At 36.4% G+C, this 14,398-nt stretch overlaps 1 protein-coding gene across 1 annotated transcript in view; it reads left to right on the plus strand.

The window, feature by feature from the left end:
* The window catches only part of LOC127625133 (unconventional myosin-Vb-like), a 91,715-nt gene that overhangs the window by 73,004 nt on the left and 4,313 nt on the right, over window positions 1-14,398 (plus strand). The window contains exons 24-34 of the mRNA XM_052100220.1: window positions 262-398; window positions 1,132-1,251; window positions 1,397-1,531; window positions 4,143-4,208; window positions 7,245-7,463; window positions 8,857-8,939; window positions 10,292-10,490; window positions 12,702-12,795; window positions 12,875-13,006; window positions 13,156-13,307; window positions 13,437-13,526. Of these exons, the coding sequence (XP_051956180.1) occupies window positions 262-398; window positions 1,132-1,251; window positions 1,397-1,531; window positions 4,143-4,208; window positions 7,245-7,463; window positions 8,857-8,939; window positions 10,292-10,490; window positions 12,702-12,795; window positions 12,875-13,006; window positions 13,156-13,307; window positions 13,437-13,526 (1,427 nt within the window). The remainder of the gene's footprint in view (window positions 1-261; window positions 399-1,131; window positions 1,252-1,396; window positions 1,532-4,142; window positions 4,209-7,244; window positions 7,464-8,856; window positions 8,940-10,291; window positions 10,491-12,701; window positions 12,796-12,874; window positions 13,007-13,155; window positions 13,308-13,436; window positions 13,527-14,398) is intronic.

Consider the following 14,398-nt stretch of genomic DNA (forward strand, 5'->3'; position numbering starts at 1 on the left):
GAAATGCCCCTGAATATAAAACTAAAGTTTTTAAAGCTGAAATGTGTCATTTCTGTGCCACTAGCATCACTAAATGGAATTACAAAAAAGATATATATTTTTTGTTTTTAAATGGGTTTTCCAAACAGTCTGGCATTGGAGAAGTACATTTAATATGCATTAAATGCAGATTTTCTCAGTTTATAAAAGTTGATACAGGCAAATAACAGCAAAATGAGTAGTGTGTCATCTGGCTTTGTTTGAATACATTGTGTCTCACAGGTCAGGGAGGAGATGTGCCTCAGAAGGAAAGCCGTCTGCAGTCTGAGCTAGATCAGGAGAGACTGCGCTATCAAAACCTGCTGAAAGAATACTCCAGACTGGAGCAGAGATATGATAACCTGCAAGAGGAGGTGAAGGTAATGCTGACCAACTTGTTGCAAATATACATGAGATTAGGGTTCCAACTAACAATGAATTTGTTCATTAATCTTGCAATTATTTTTTTTATTCTTACCTTAACAATGTGCAAAATTAAGTTTATATAAAGTATTCTAGACATTGTGCAAAAATAATGGTTTAAAATATCACTTGACGTGGCAAGCTGGATGCATGAAACCATATTATTTTGACCTTTGAAGCATTTAAAGTGATAGTTCACTTAAAAATGAAAATTCTGTCATCATTTGCTCACCATCATGCTGTTCCACATCCATGGGACTTTCTTTCTGCCGTGGAACACAAAAGGAGATGGTAAGCAGGGACAGATAGCTTCAGTCACTATTTACTTTCATTACAGCTTTTCTCCAAACAATAAAAGTGCATGGTGACTGAGCTTAAACATGCTGCCTAACATCTCCTTTGAGTTCCATAGGAAGAATGAAATTCATCTGAATTTTAAACAACATGAGAGTGAGTAAATGATAGAATCATAGAACATAAGAGCTTCACAGTTTTTCAAATATTTGTTTCCCATAGACATAGTTTTTCACTACTGTGAAGTGACATCATTGATGAAGCTTTCTGGTGCACAGTGCAAAGGCCCAATCAATAATGACATTTTTTTAATAATGACAATTTTCATTATCAATAGTTGATCCTGCCCTACTGTTTTGCTCTTGTTAAATGTCTTCATGAATTTCCACGTTGTAGTTCCAACCTGGCCATCGCCGAAACCCCTCTAACCAGAGCAGTCTGGGCTCAGACTCCAACTACACATCCATCAGCATGTCAGAAATTGGAGACACTGATGACACCATCCAGCAGGTGGAGGTAAAGCTATATCTACCTCAACAAGCCAGACTTTAGGTTCTGAGTTCTCACTGACATCACTGTGATCAGGGAACAGGCTTTAGAAGGCTATAAAAGCAAATGAAGAGACCATTAATGTTATGCTCTAATTTGTGTGCTCCTGCAGGAAATGGGTATAGAGAAGGCCGCCATGGACCTCAGTGTGTTCATGAAGTTGCAGAAGCGAGTGCGAGAGCTGGAGCTGGAGAGGAAGAGGCTGCAGACCCACCTGGAGAAAGTGGAGGAGATAAGCAAGCGCAAGGCTAGTTTATTTCTCATCTCTGCCTTTATATTCCTCTCACATTGGTCACCAACCTCCAGTTCAGAGTTTTTTTAAAAGGATAGTTCACCCAAAAATGAAAATTCTCTCAGGAATTCTCCCAGATGTGTATGACTTTTTCTCTTCTGCTGAACACAAATTAAGATTTTTAGCAGAATATTTCAGCTCTGTAGGTCCATACAATGCAAGTGAATGTGAACCTTAAAGCTCAGAAAGCAGCATAAAAGTAATCCATTTGACTGCAGTTGTTAAATTCATATCTTCAGAAGTGATATAAGTGTGTGAGAAACAGATTAATATTTATGTAATCTTTTTACTATAAATCTCCACTTTCACATTCTTCTTTTGTTTTTGATGATTTGCATTCTTTGTGCATAGTGCACCTACTGAGAAGGGATGAGAATTTACTGTAAAAAAAGGACTTAAATATTGAGCTGTTTCTCACCCACACTTATCATATCACTACTGAAGATATGAATTTAACCATTTGAGTCATATATATTACTTTTATGCTGCCTTTGTGCTTTTTGGAGCTTATAAGTTCTGTCTACCATTCATTTGCATTGAATGGACCTACAGATGTGAAATATTCTTTTTAAAATCTTTGTTTGTGTTCAGCAGAATAAAGAAAGTCATACACGTCTGAAAGGGCATGAGAGGGAGTAAAATGATACGAGAATTTTTGGGTGAACTATTTCTTTAATAGTGGAAACAATCCAAAATAATGCATTGATGATGTTTATGTGTCTACGTTTGGAAAGATGAATGTCTTGCAGTATGACATGCTATACTGCATCTAAAAAAAATCAATCATTTAAATCTAGTAAAGACAAAAATGTGAAGACATTCCTTTATAAATGTATACATTTTAACTACCCATTTGCTTTATTGAGACTCTACTATTAAGTAGTAGTTAATTTATAGTTTATAGGTGGAAAAAATAGTAAAAGTGTTGCTCATGCAAAAGAAACCGGTTCAAGTCTGGCCTCCAATTCCTAATACTCCTGATGAATAAGTTTCCCTTGCAATGTCCTCCCTACTATCAATAAAAGTAGCAAAAAGGCCTAAAAATTTTAAATAGCTTGTGTATTACTGTATCTGGAGTGACAGCTAGATATTGTCCTCCTTTTGGCAGTAGCTTACAACAATTTCCCAACCTTTTTTCTGTCACGACACACTTTTTACAATTAAACAAATCCCATGGTACATCTCACTGTTCCACATAACCATCATTGATAGTTTTCCTTTTCAAGAACTTCCATGTTTTCTGTCCATTTTATTTGCGTATGTACTCGTAATGTTTGAAATTCGGCTATGCAAAAAAACGAAAGTCATGTAGGTACGGTAAATAATCACAGAGATCACAGGTGGCAAGAGTGCTAATTGGGTAATGAATAAAATACAAAAAATGCCATGTTTTCTTATTTTTAGATTTGTTCTTGCAAATTAATTATTGCAATGCCACAGCAAATAGTTTTGTATTTATCCAGTTATTTACATGACTCCAGACTAACATTTAAGAGCGGTAGCACCGGCGTTAAATTCTACAAATGGTCGCACCAGCACTTCAGTTGTCGCACCGGTCCAACTGGTTTCTTTCTTTTTATCATGATCTTGATGATTACAAAACAGTAATCTGAAGACAAACATAGCCTTTTTCTACAATCATGGGGCATTAGAAAAGATTTTACACCAAGTTTAAAAAAGGGAAAGTTTCATTGTATCCTTTGTTTTAACTGTGGTATTTGCAATAAGATCATAGTAACCAAAAGTAAAAGTAAAATCATGATTAGCATTAACCATAAAACTAATTATGGCATTTTTCACAAGGGAAACACATCCAGAAATTAAATTGTATTCTCTCACTACTATATTGATATAAGTTAATGGTAGATATTTTTGTTTATATATCTGAGATGTGTGGATTGATTTGAAATTTCTGTTTGTTTATTGTGCAGATTTCTCCTTTATTCCTTTTCAGTGCTATTTAGAATATTGGGTTGTTTAATACAATTTTAAAATGGTTTATTAATAAATACATTATGGGCTTTCATAGAGGTTTTAAACAAATAATCAATGCCGAATTTGTGACCCAGCTCGTGCTTCTCACAGCTCTGTTTATGATGATTTCCTTGGCTGAGCGCTCGAGACCGGTCCACGTGTAAATGCATGTCTCTGCGCTGGGTAAAGCCGTTTCCTTTCACGTTTGGAACGTTTTTCATTTTATATATCTCATAAGGAACAAAAAGTGACAGCACAATCAGAGAGTCAGCCACCTTTGTTGTCTCACCAATTGAAGTTTAATCGCACTATTAGGAAAAATTGTTAAATTATTTCTCAGTCTAGGGCCAGATTTATTTTGTGGAATCTGATAATTTTCCACGGCACGCCTGACAAGTGTGCCATGGCACAGTGGTTGGGAAACACTGGTTTACAACATATCAGACCACTGTAGATAAACTCATGTCACAGCAGGTCATAAACAGCAGTTCATCTTTTCAAGCAGTCTCTCTTCCAGACTTGCAACAGCATGGTCTTCTGCCTTATCTTAGTTAGCTTTTGTTTACATTTTTTTCTCTCCTTTATGTTACAGGGTAGTGAGGCCAAGAGTTCCACGTCAGAGGACATAAACGCGGACCTGGCCTATAACAGTCTGAAGGTAAGAACATATGCATGAATTCCAGTTCTGCTCAATGTAGCGGTCACACTGCTCTGCCTCCAGTCAAATGTCTGTCTTAGTGCTCATCGATTTGCTCTGCACTGTTGTTGCTCTACTGCCGTTGGCCACGCTGCCTGTTAAACTGTGGGCGAGTGGGACGATGCAGCAGTGTTTAGAGAGACAAATTATGACTTCATGGATTTTGCGTTTATTTTTGTTATTATATTTAAGGAACTCAATTCTGCGTTTTGTTCATTGAATTGTAGGAAGTGTTTAGAAAGCTGAATTATGACAGAATTCCAAAAGAATGTCACTTCATTTCTTAAATGTTGTTTTGCATTTATTATTGTGTCTTAAGTAAAGCAAAGCAATAATGCGTTTTGTTAAACTGATTCTAAGAAGTTTTCAGAGAGCTGAATTCCAATATGCCCATATCAAAAGGAATGGCACATGATTTTGTTTTGTTTACTTTGGTGTCTTTTATTTGAGTAAAGTAAAATACTGTGTTTTGTTAATCGAATACTTCGAAATGTTTAAAGAGCTGAATTATGCCAGAATTTAAAAAAAGTGCCACGTCTGTTTGTAGATATTATTTGGGTTAATTATTGTCTTATTTATGTAAAGCAAAGTAATGCTGAGTTTTGTTAATTGTATAATCGGGAGTTTTAGAGAGCTTAATTATGCCAGAATATAACTTTTTTACACTCCAGGTTTTGGATCACGGAAGTAAACGTTTGCAGGGTACATTTCGACAGCAGTGAATGGGAGTTAATATTATTTTCACTTACCCATTTGCTCCAAGAGCAAAATAAAAAATCCACTCTTACGTTTTAATGACTTTCCAGAAGAGGACAAAAATAGAGAGTGGTCAGATGGGAGAAGATTTACTTTCAATCTCTCAGCAGCTGTAATAGAATCCCCTCACAGCTGTGGTAATTCGTTTTTGAAAACTAATTCCAGGGTAATATAACACAAAGCATAATGTTATACATTTACACTCATAAAAAATGTATAATATAAAAAAATTGCGAGATTTACACTGATAAATAAGGCTGAAATGCGTCATCACTTTCTGTGAAAAAGTAGAATATCGTATTATGGAAGATTTTGTTTTGCGTTTATTTTTGAGTGTTTTAAATGTATAAAGAAATGCAATTCTGAATTTTGTTTATTGAACAGCAGGACATTTTCAGTGAGCTGAATTTTTCCTGGAATTAAAAAGAATGCCACATAATTCTGTTGGTTTTGTTTTGCGTTATTTTATATTTTTTGTGTTCTTTCTTTTGATTAAATCAACACAATACTGCATTTTGTTAATTTAATACTAAAAAGTGTTTAGCAAGCTGAATTGTGGCAGAATTAAAAAAGGTATTTTCCTATGTTTTTATTGTATTTTTGTGTTTATTATTGTCTTTTTTTATGCAAAGCAATATTGCATTTTGTTAATTGAATGCTAAGAAGGTTTTAGAGAGCTGAATTATGCTAGGATTCTAAAGGAATTTGTTGTGTGCTTATTTTGTGTCTTATTAAAAAGTCATTGCATGAATCAATACAATACTGTATTTTGTTAATTGAGTATCAAGAGGTTGTTTTTAGGTCAGAATATGCCTGGAATTAAAGGAATATTGTGGATGCATTACAAGTTTAGCTCAATCGACAGTATTTGTGGCATAGTATTGATTATCACAAACTTAATTTTGACTGGTCCCTCCTTTTCTTGAAAAAAAAAAAAGCAAAAATCTGGGTTCCAATGAGGCACTTACAATGGAAGTGAATAGGGGAAAATTGTGTTAATTGAAATACTCACGGTTTCAAAGGTATAGCCACAAGACATAAGCAATATGTGTGTAAACAATTTTTTGTGTGTGATAAAATCACTTGCTAACCTTATCTGTGTAAAGATATAGCCATTTTACAAATTTGTTTCCGTGACAATGTAATGTCAACAAACACTAATATGACTGTAAAAATGATGATTTAAACAACTTTACATCTCAAATAATACACACATTTTAACAGAAGAATGAATGCAAGTGCTTTTAGAAAATTAAAATATTCACATTTCTGCCTTTTTAAACCCTCAAAAAAATGGCTCCATTCACTTCCATTGTAATTGCCTTACTGTAACAACGTTTTTTGCTTTTTTAAAGAAAGGAGAGGCAAGTCAAAATAACTTTTTGTTGTAATCAACATTATGCTACAAATGCTGTGCATTGAGCTCAACTTGTATTGAACCTGAAATATTCCTTTTAAAAGGAGTGGCTCATGATTTTGTATATATTGTTTTGCGATTATTTTCATGGTGTCTATTTTTGAAAAGTGATGCAGTACTTTGTTTTGTTAACTGAACACATAAGGTCAAACTTTGAGAAGTCGTGGCTTTTGTATTGCATTTTGGGTCTCATGTGTATAACTATAATGTGATTTTGATCTTCCTCTGACACATTACAAACTCGTTCTGCTATCATATCACTGATCATAATTGATCTGAGCGTAGACGGCGTGTTTAAACCCAAGTGGAGTTCAGTTCAATAATTTAGACTCTGACCAGAGAGCAAAGTACAAGGATAAAGACACCAGAGCTAGCTAAAGCTCAAGGCAATAGAATTATGTAACAAGTTTGATCGTTTTCTTAAAGTGTCTCAACTTTGCAGTGTGTTCTGTCTAATATAATGATTGCTGATGATTCTCGCTCAGCAGGGCTCACATGCTCTGTGATTCTGATCAAAGCTTTAGCTGCAGGCTTTAGTAATAGTCAAAATGGCTGCAGTCTGCATTGTTTGATTTTGTAATCACTCTCTCTGTGTCTCCTTTGTATGAATGCTTTTCTCTTTCATACACAAAGATGTTGAGGCTTATTTAGAAATGCCTTATATTTCTGGTCTCGAAAAGTCTTGGAAATGATTAAATGGAAAATACATATTTTAGTAATCTGGTAGACTTGCCCCATAGAATTCCATTGGGAGTGCATTACTTTACACACTCTTTTTCACTTTGTATCTAAATTGTTTTTGTAAACATTTGTTCTGTCTACAGAGGCAAGAGTTGGAGTCTGAGAATAAGAAGTTGAAGAATGACCTGAATGAGATGAGGAAAGCGGTGGCTGACAGGGCCTTCGAGAACAACTCATCTAATGAGCTTCAGGAGAGCTACAACCTGCTGCTCAATCAACTTAAGACAGCCAGCGAGGAGTTGGATGTGCGCAAGGAGGAAGTCCTCATGCTCAAGACCCAAATTGTCAAATCCACAAGCCAGGTAGGTAATACTGATCACGTTGTGAGTCTAAAAACTTTACCCATCCTTTGACATGAATTGTATGTCAAATCTGACGTTTATGGGCTACTGATTGGAGACTGACATCAGCATGTGAAGACATATCTTGAAGTTTGTCATATAGATCAGCATGGGCTAAGTATGTAGACCTCAGATGAAGGTATTTTGGTTTGATATTTTCAAACATTGTCTCATCAGCTCACACACTTTCTAGTCCATTATCATTCCATTAGACTTCAGTGGAGGTTCCTTGAAATTAAAGCCTTTCTGTCTTCTGTTTAAGTAAACAGAGGTACAGTGGGATGGATGGAAAACGAAAGGATAGGCTGGGTTTGTTGGAGCTCAAGGGATTTAAATAGATTCAAGGGAATAGTGATGGTTTGTCTGAGATTTACCAAAACATCAGTGCTTGTGAAAGTGGCTTTCTGTCCTGCCTGTCTGTCTCAATCGTCTGAGGTGGGCATAGCAGTGTCAGAATGGATTACACTTGGTTAGAAATCTCTATCTCATTACAGTCTCTGTAATATTTTTATATACCCACGTAGGTGTGTTTTTCCAATCCACAAGATTATGTTCTGACAGCAGCTGAAACCTTTTTCTCAATTCAGTAAAAGTTCAATACAAAAAGTTCTCAGAGTTCTCTCATAATTTACTCACCCTCATGCCATAGATGTGCATGATTTTCTTTCTTCTGTTGAACACAAACATAGAGTTTTAGAAGAATATTTTTGCTTGGTTTTTACAAACTGAGCGATGAGCCACATTATTTTCTGTGATAATCCACATTATGTCACATATGCTTGTATAAGCTTAGCTTGCATTGAACATTCCTTTTAATAAGTTGTTTAAACAGGGGCCTGAGTAGCTCAGCGAGTATTGACACTGACTACCACCCCTGGAGTCACGAGTTTGAATCCAGGGTGTGCTGAATGACTCTAGCCAGGTCTGCTAAGCAACCTAATTGGCCCGGTTGCAAGGGAGGGTGGAGTCACATGGGGTAACCTCCTCGTGGTCACGATCAGTGGTTCTCGCTTTCAGTGGGGCATGTGGAAATTTGTGCATGGATCGCGGAGAGTAGCATGAGCCTCCACATGCTGTGAGTCTCTGCCCTGTCATGCACAGCGAGCCTCGTGTTAAATGATTGGAATGACTGTCTCAGAAGCAGAGGCAACTGAGACTTGTCCTCCACCACCCGGGTTGAGGTGAGTAACCGTGCCACTACGAGACCTACTAAGTAGTGGGAAATGGGCATTCCAAATTGGGAGTAAAAAGGGGATACAAATTTAAAATAATAATGAGTTGTTAAAACTGTAAACAGTATTGGTTTTCATGCCTTATTCTTATACACCATCCTGTCTGTGTCTCATTTGAACAGACTTCCAACGATGTATTGGGATGGACCAACAACAAGAAGTCCCCTGACATGGTGGACGCTCCAGAGGCACATGAGTCAAAGAAGTAAGGCAGTTCAGTCTACACAATGAATGAGTGACTCTGTTCCTCCTCCATTTTATCTTTGTCTTTTTAAATGAAAAATGAAAATTCTGTCATCATATCCCCTCTTTTGTACTAGTTTTTATAAAAATACCAAGGTCTATTTTGATTTCTGTTTTATTTCTGGACAGCTATTATAAGCTACCAGACTGTCAAATCTGATCCTTCATACATTCCAATATCCAACTAGGCTTATCTGAATTCATAGCAGTCTTGTACATGTCTGTTAGAATGTGACAGTTGTTAAATGAGGTGCAGATTACCTCTGAAAAAATACAACTTTTTTCTTCCATCTCTTTTCTCATGCATGCTTTTTCCTCCTTTCTCTATTTCTCATTTCCTGCGAGTACTACATCTCTTTATAAACATTGCTTGGGTGATAGGCAGCCCATCTAAAAAATAAAAAATAAGCTTTTATGGCCGAGTCACGTATATATAACCGAATAGATGGTGGAAATGCAAACCATAAAATGCTGTTGGGGCTAAATGACCTCATAACAGCTAAATTACCTCTTACATTTAAGATATCACCATTGGGTGGAAATGGGTTTTTAAAATGTTCCCCCATTCTGAAGCTGGACTTCTAACCTGCCATTCCTTGCTTTGCTGCACTAACTGCTGCTGCTTTCTTGAAATTCTTCTCTTCTGCTTCTCTCCTGTCTGTCTGCTATTCCTTCTCTCTTGTCTCTTGGGTTCTCTGTTACTCGGATGGCAGTAAAGCACACGATTGGGGTTATTTGAATGAAGATGGGGAGCTTGGCCTGGCCTACCAGGGTCTAAAGCAAGTTGCCAGGTTGTGCTTCAATTTCTCTCCCGTTTCAACTGGCTTCCATTTCTTCCACCACTTTCTTTATCAAAGAAATAATAGACCAGGGGTTGGCAACCTTAGTCCACCATTGGCATGCAAAGGGGAAATCATTGGCACCCAAGCGATAAGAACTAGAGAGAGAGAGAGCTATTGGCTCCCAGGGAACCAGGTTTGAATCCATTCTGGGCCATATCCCCCTCTCTTCCTTATTTTAATGTCTACACTCTACTGTCCTGTAAATAAAGGCAAAATATCCAAAATTATAATACAAGAAAATGTAAAAATCCAAAAAGATTGCTGGCCCCTGCAATAGATATTGAAATGGTATATTGCTTTTTGTTCGTTTTAAACATAGAAATTATGTTTTGGGGGCTTAATTTCAGATATCATCATTAATATATGGAATTTAGAAAGATTGCTCATGGTACAAACTACTGTAATATTTTATAACTGGCAGAATATGGTGTACATACAAATGAAAACACATGTTTTTTTACTACTGCTTCAGGCTACTGGAGGCTCAGCTACAGACACAGTCTAGACAATACCGGGATGAACTAGAAGCTCTCCACACACAGATTGAACTGCTGAAAGATAATCTTGAGAAGAAGCAGGAGATGCTGAACCACTTCTCCACACTCTCTCCCGATGCTCTGGTGGAGTTCAGCGTACAGCAGGAGATCACACGACTCACCAATGAAAACCTGGTGAGAGAATTCAGCTCACAATTGCTTTAGCCCTCAAACAGTTTTGGCAGTTTTACATGGTATGCTGTAACCAAGAGTTCCCTATTAATATTCAATGGGAGAGAGACAACAGAACGGAGGCGGCACTGACAGAGGGACCGCTTTTCAAGCTCATTCACTAGAATTCTGACACTTCGTCAAGCCTGTTTCTCATACCTCTCAATAGGTAGTCTAATTCGTTTTAGTGAATTGGTTCACTCGGTCAGTTCGTTAAATGTTTGTATTTAGTGTAAATTTACATGTTCAAGGTTAATTCTGTCTTCCTGATTGAGATAAATACTGTTTTGATTTTAAAAAGATGATTTTATCATATGATTGTTAAATATAAAACAAAACAAAAAAATTGTCCTCTTAAAGTAGAGGTTCGGCTTATAGTGGATTTTGCTGATAACAATAATTAAGGTGATGAGAGGAAAAAAAAGGCAGATAAGCAATTAATCGTCCAAAAGTCTTTCTTTACTATGACAGGCACAGAAACAGAGACTGCTAGTGTCTGAAATTAATTAAATCCCAGTTTCAGCTTATTGTGCAGTTAAAATCTCAATAATAACAAGAAAAAGTTCAGATTTGGTGCATAATTATTCATTATAAACAGGCCAGAAACTCACCAGGGACTCTTATTTTGAAACAGAGACTTGTCTCCTTTACAATGCATTACATTTAAAGCTGAAGTAATTTCTGTGACACTAGCGCTACCAAATGGAATTGCAAAAATAAACTTTGTTTTCAAAACAGTGTTCTGAGTATGCCTCTCATCTGCTGTTGTTCAAACAGTCAGATATCCCCCCCAATGCCCGCCATTGGTTGAGTAACGTTGTTGGGGCAGTTCTAAGCAGGTCGCTCTAAAAACACAGGAATTTTATGGTGCCACAGAGACACTCGCCACACTAAGTGCCAGAGAATTGTCTCTGCATATTATGCTTGGATAGATAGTATTTTAACACTGAAAAAGTTGCATACTTCAGCTTTAAATATTTACCAAATTGAGCTTTTTATAGCCTATATACTCACCAGATGAATTATTTTGCATACACATTTTTTACTAGATTCGGTTTTTTTTTTAATTAATATTATTCACTAGATATGAAAGTGAGGTAACAAATATGGATGAGTATTGTCAATGATGAAAGATTTCATCAGTACATCCCCATGAGGTGTCAGTGATTGTTTTTATTTCACCTCTAGGGGCTGCTGTTATACTGTAAGTCATTATAAATACAATCCTCAAGAGCCTGCCACAGAGAAACATGGAGGAAATTTAAAGGGATATTTCTCACAAAAATGAAAATGTACTAGTCCCACAGTGACTACGAGGTTAGTCCCATCATTTACTCACCCTCATGCCTTCTCAGGTGTGTATGACTTTCTTTCTTCTGCAGAACACTAATTAAAATTTTTACACAAATATTTCAGCTCTGTTTGTCCACACAATGCAAATGAATGGTGACCAGAACTTTAAAGGTCCAAAAGGCAGTATAAATGTAATCCATAAAACTCCAGTGGGTAAATTAATATCTTCTGAAGCAATATAATAGTTGTGGGTGAGAAACAGATCAACATTTAAGTCCTTTTTTAACTGTAAATTATTGCTTCAGAGAACATTGATCCAATGTGTATGTCTGTTTGCTCCAATGGAGTCTTATGGATTACTTTTAGGAGTTCTTTATATCATTTTTGGACCTTCTGAGTTCTGGTCACCATTGACTTGCATTGTGAGGACCAGCAGAGTTGAGATATTCGTCTAAAAATCCTTTGTGTTCAGCAGAAGAAAGAAAATCATACACATCTGGGATGTCATGAGGGTGAGTAAATGATGAGAGAATAAACATTTTTGGGTGAACCATCCCTTTAAAAAAATAACTTGCACAACTATCAGTATAGGTTTTTGCCGGTGACGTTACAAAAACCAATTATCAGCATCAGTTGATTGGTAAAACAAATATATTAACCTACCTCTACCTTAAATAACTCAATGTAGTTAGTTTCTTACCATCTTCTAGTGTATCCAACTAACTTGACTAGTTAAATTATGAGTAGCTTTTTAACAGTTTCAAAGTAGTTTCACCTAAACTGCAATTAACTATTGCTTTGAAACAAGGAGAGAAGTAGCATTTGTATCTGACATGATATTAATATTCCCACTCATGATGTGATTTTCACTGTGTTCTCCAGGATCTCAAGGAACTTGTGGAGAAGTTGGAGAAGAATGAGAAGAAGTTGAAGAAGCAGTTGAGAATCTACATGAAGAAAGTGCAAGAGCTGGAAGGTTAGACATTTACTTTCATCTCTGTGTGGCAGATTTGTTTAGTACTGCTGTGTGTTGATGTACTTTTATTCTTTATCAGTTTCTCAGGCAAGTAAGAGCCGGCCAGAACTTACCCGCCAGGTCACTGTACAGAGGAAGGAGAAGGACTTTGAAGGCATGCTGGAGTACTACAAAGAAGATGAGGCCTTGCTGGTCAAGAATTTAGTTACAGGTATGTGTATTTGTATGCAGGCAGTGAGTCTATATACAGTACATTGGGATTTACCCATTCATTTTTAGGGATTATTTTTGCACATTATTTTATCTATAAGTCCTGTAGTTGTGCTGCATGTGTAATTACTATGTGTGTCTTGTTTTTAGACATGAAGCCCAATGTTGTGTCAGCTACTGTTCCCTGCCTCCCCGCCTACATCCTATTTATGTGCATCCGCCATGCTGACTACATCAACGATGACCAGAAAGTTCACTCACTCCTCACCTCAACCATCAATGCCATCAAAAAGGTCCTGAAGGTACGAATGTCCTGTACACTGTCACGCAACCTGGCCAGCACAGCCAAAAAACTCCCAGTATTTGAAGTTATGCAATGCACAAATAGGCACATAATGATAGGTTGTCCATCCGTTTTATCACTTTTTCAGAAAAATAACGATGACTTTGAGATGACCTCCTTCTGGCTGGCCAACACCAGTCGACTACTTCACTGTCTGAAGCAGTACAGCGGGGACGAGGTGAAACATTACAATGTTTTTCACAGACATGTGAAAATGCTCTTTAACATTGCTCTTTGACACTGAAGAATAAGAGTCATTTGGCTCAGTTATAATCAGGATACACACATCATTGGAATGCCCATTGTTCCCAAATGTTCCCCTTGCATGTTCATTCATTAAATGGGCTAATTAGTCTGATATGATCGTGCTTTCAGCTACTAATAGGAAAATAGTATTCTTAGCTCCTTTTAAAGAACTATTCTGGGTTCAATACAAGTTAGCTCAATCGACAGGATTTGTGGCATAATTTTGATTATCACAAAAGTAATTTCCACTCGTCCCTCCTTTCAAAAATCGATGTTACAGTGAGGCAACTAAAATGAAAGTGAATAGGGACAAATTTTGCAGGGTTTAAAGGCAGAAATTTGAAGCTTATTTTATAAAAGCACTTGCATTAATTGTTCTGTTGAAACTCATGTATTATTTTAGCTGGAAAGTTGTTTAAATCTTAATTTTTACAGTAATTTAAGGGTTTTAGTGTTTGTTGGCATTACATCATCATGGCAACATAGTTGGCTATAACTTTACACAGAAAAATGTTGTAAGTGATTTTATAACACTATAATCATGTTTATACACATATCCTTTACGTCTTGTTGCTATACTTTTGAAAAAGTTAGTATTTTGACATAAAAAAATTGGCCATATTGGCCATCCATTGTAAGTGCCAATTGACAGATTTTGCAAAAACCCAGATTTTTGCTTTTCTTTTTTTTTTTCAAGAAAAGGAGGGGCAAGTAAAAATAAATTGTTTGTGGCAATCAATATTATGCCACACATGTTGTTGATTGAGCTTAACTTGTATTGAACTCATAATATTTATTTAACAT

Source organism: Xyrauchen texanus, chromosome 31, assembly GCF_025860055.1.
Source record: "Xyrauchen texanus isolate HMW12.3.18 chromosome 31, RBS_HiC_50CHRs, whole genome shotgun sequence".
Lineage (NCBI taxonomy): Eukaryota > Metazoa > Chordata > Actinopteri > Cypriniformes > Catostomidae > Xyrauchen > Xyrauchen texanus.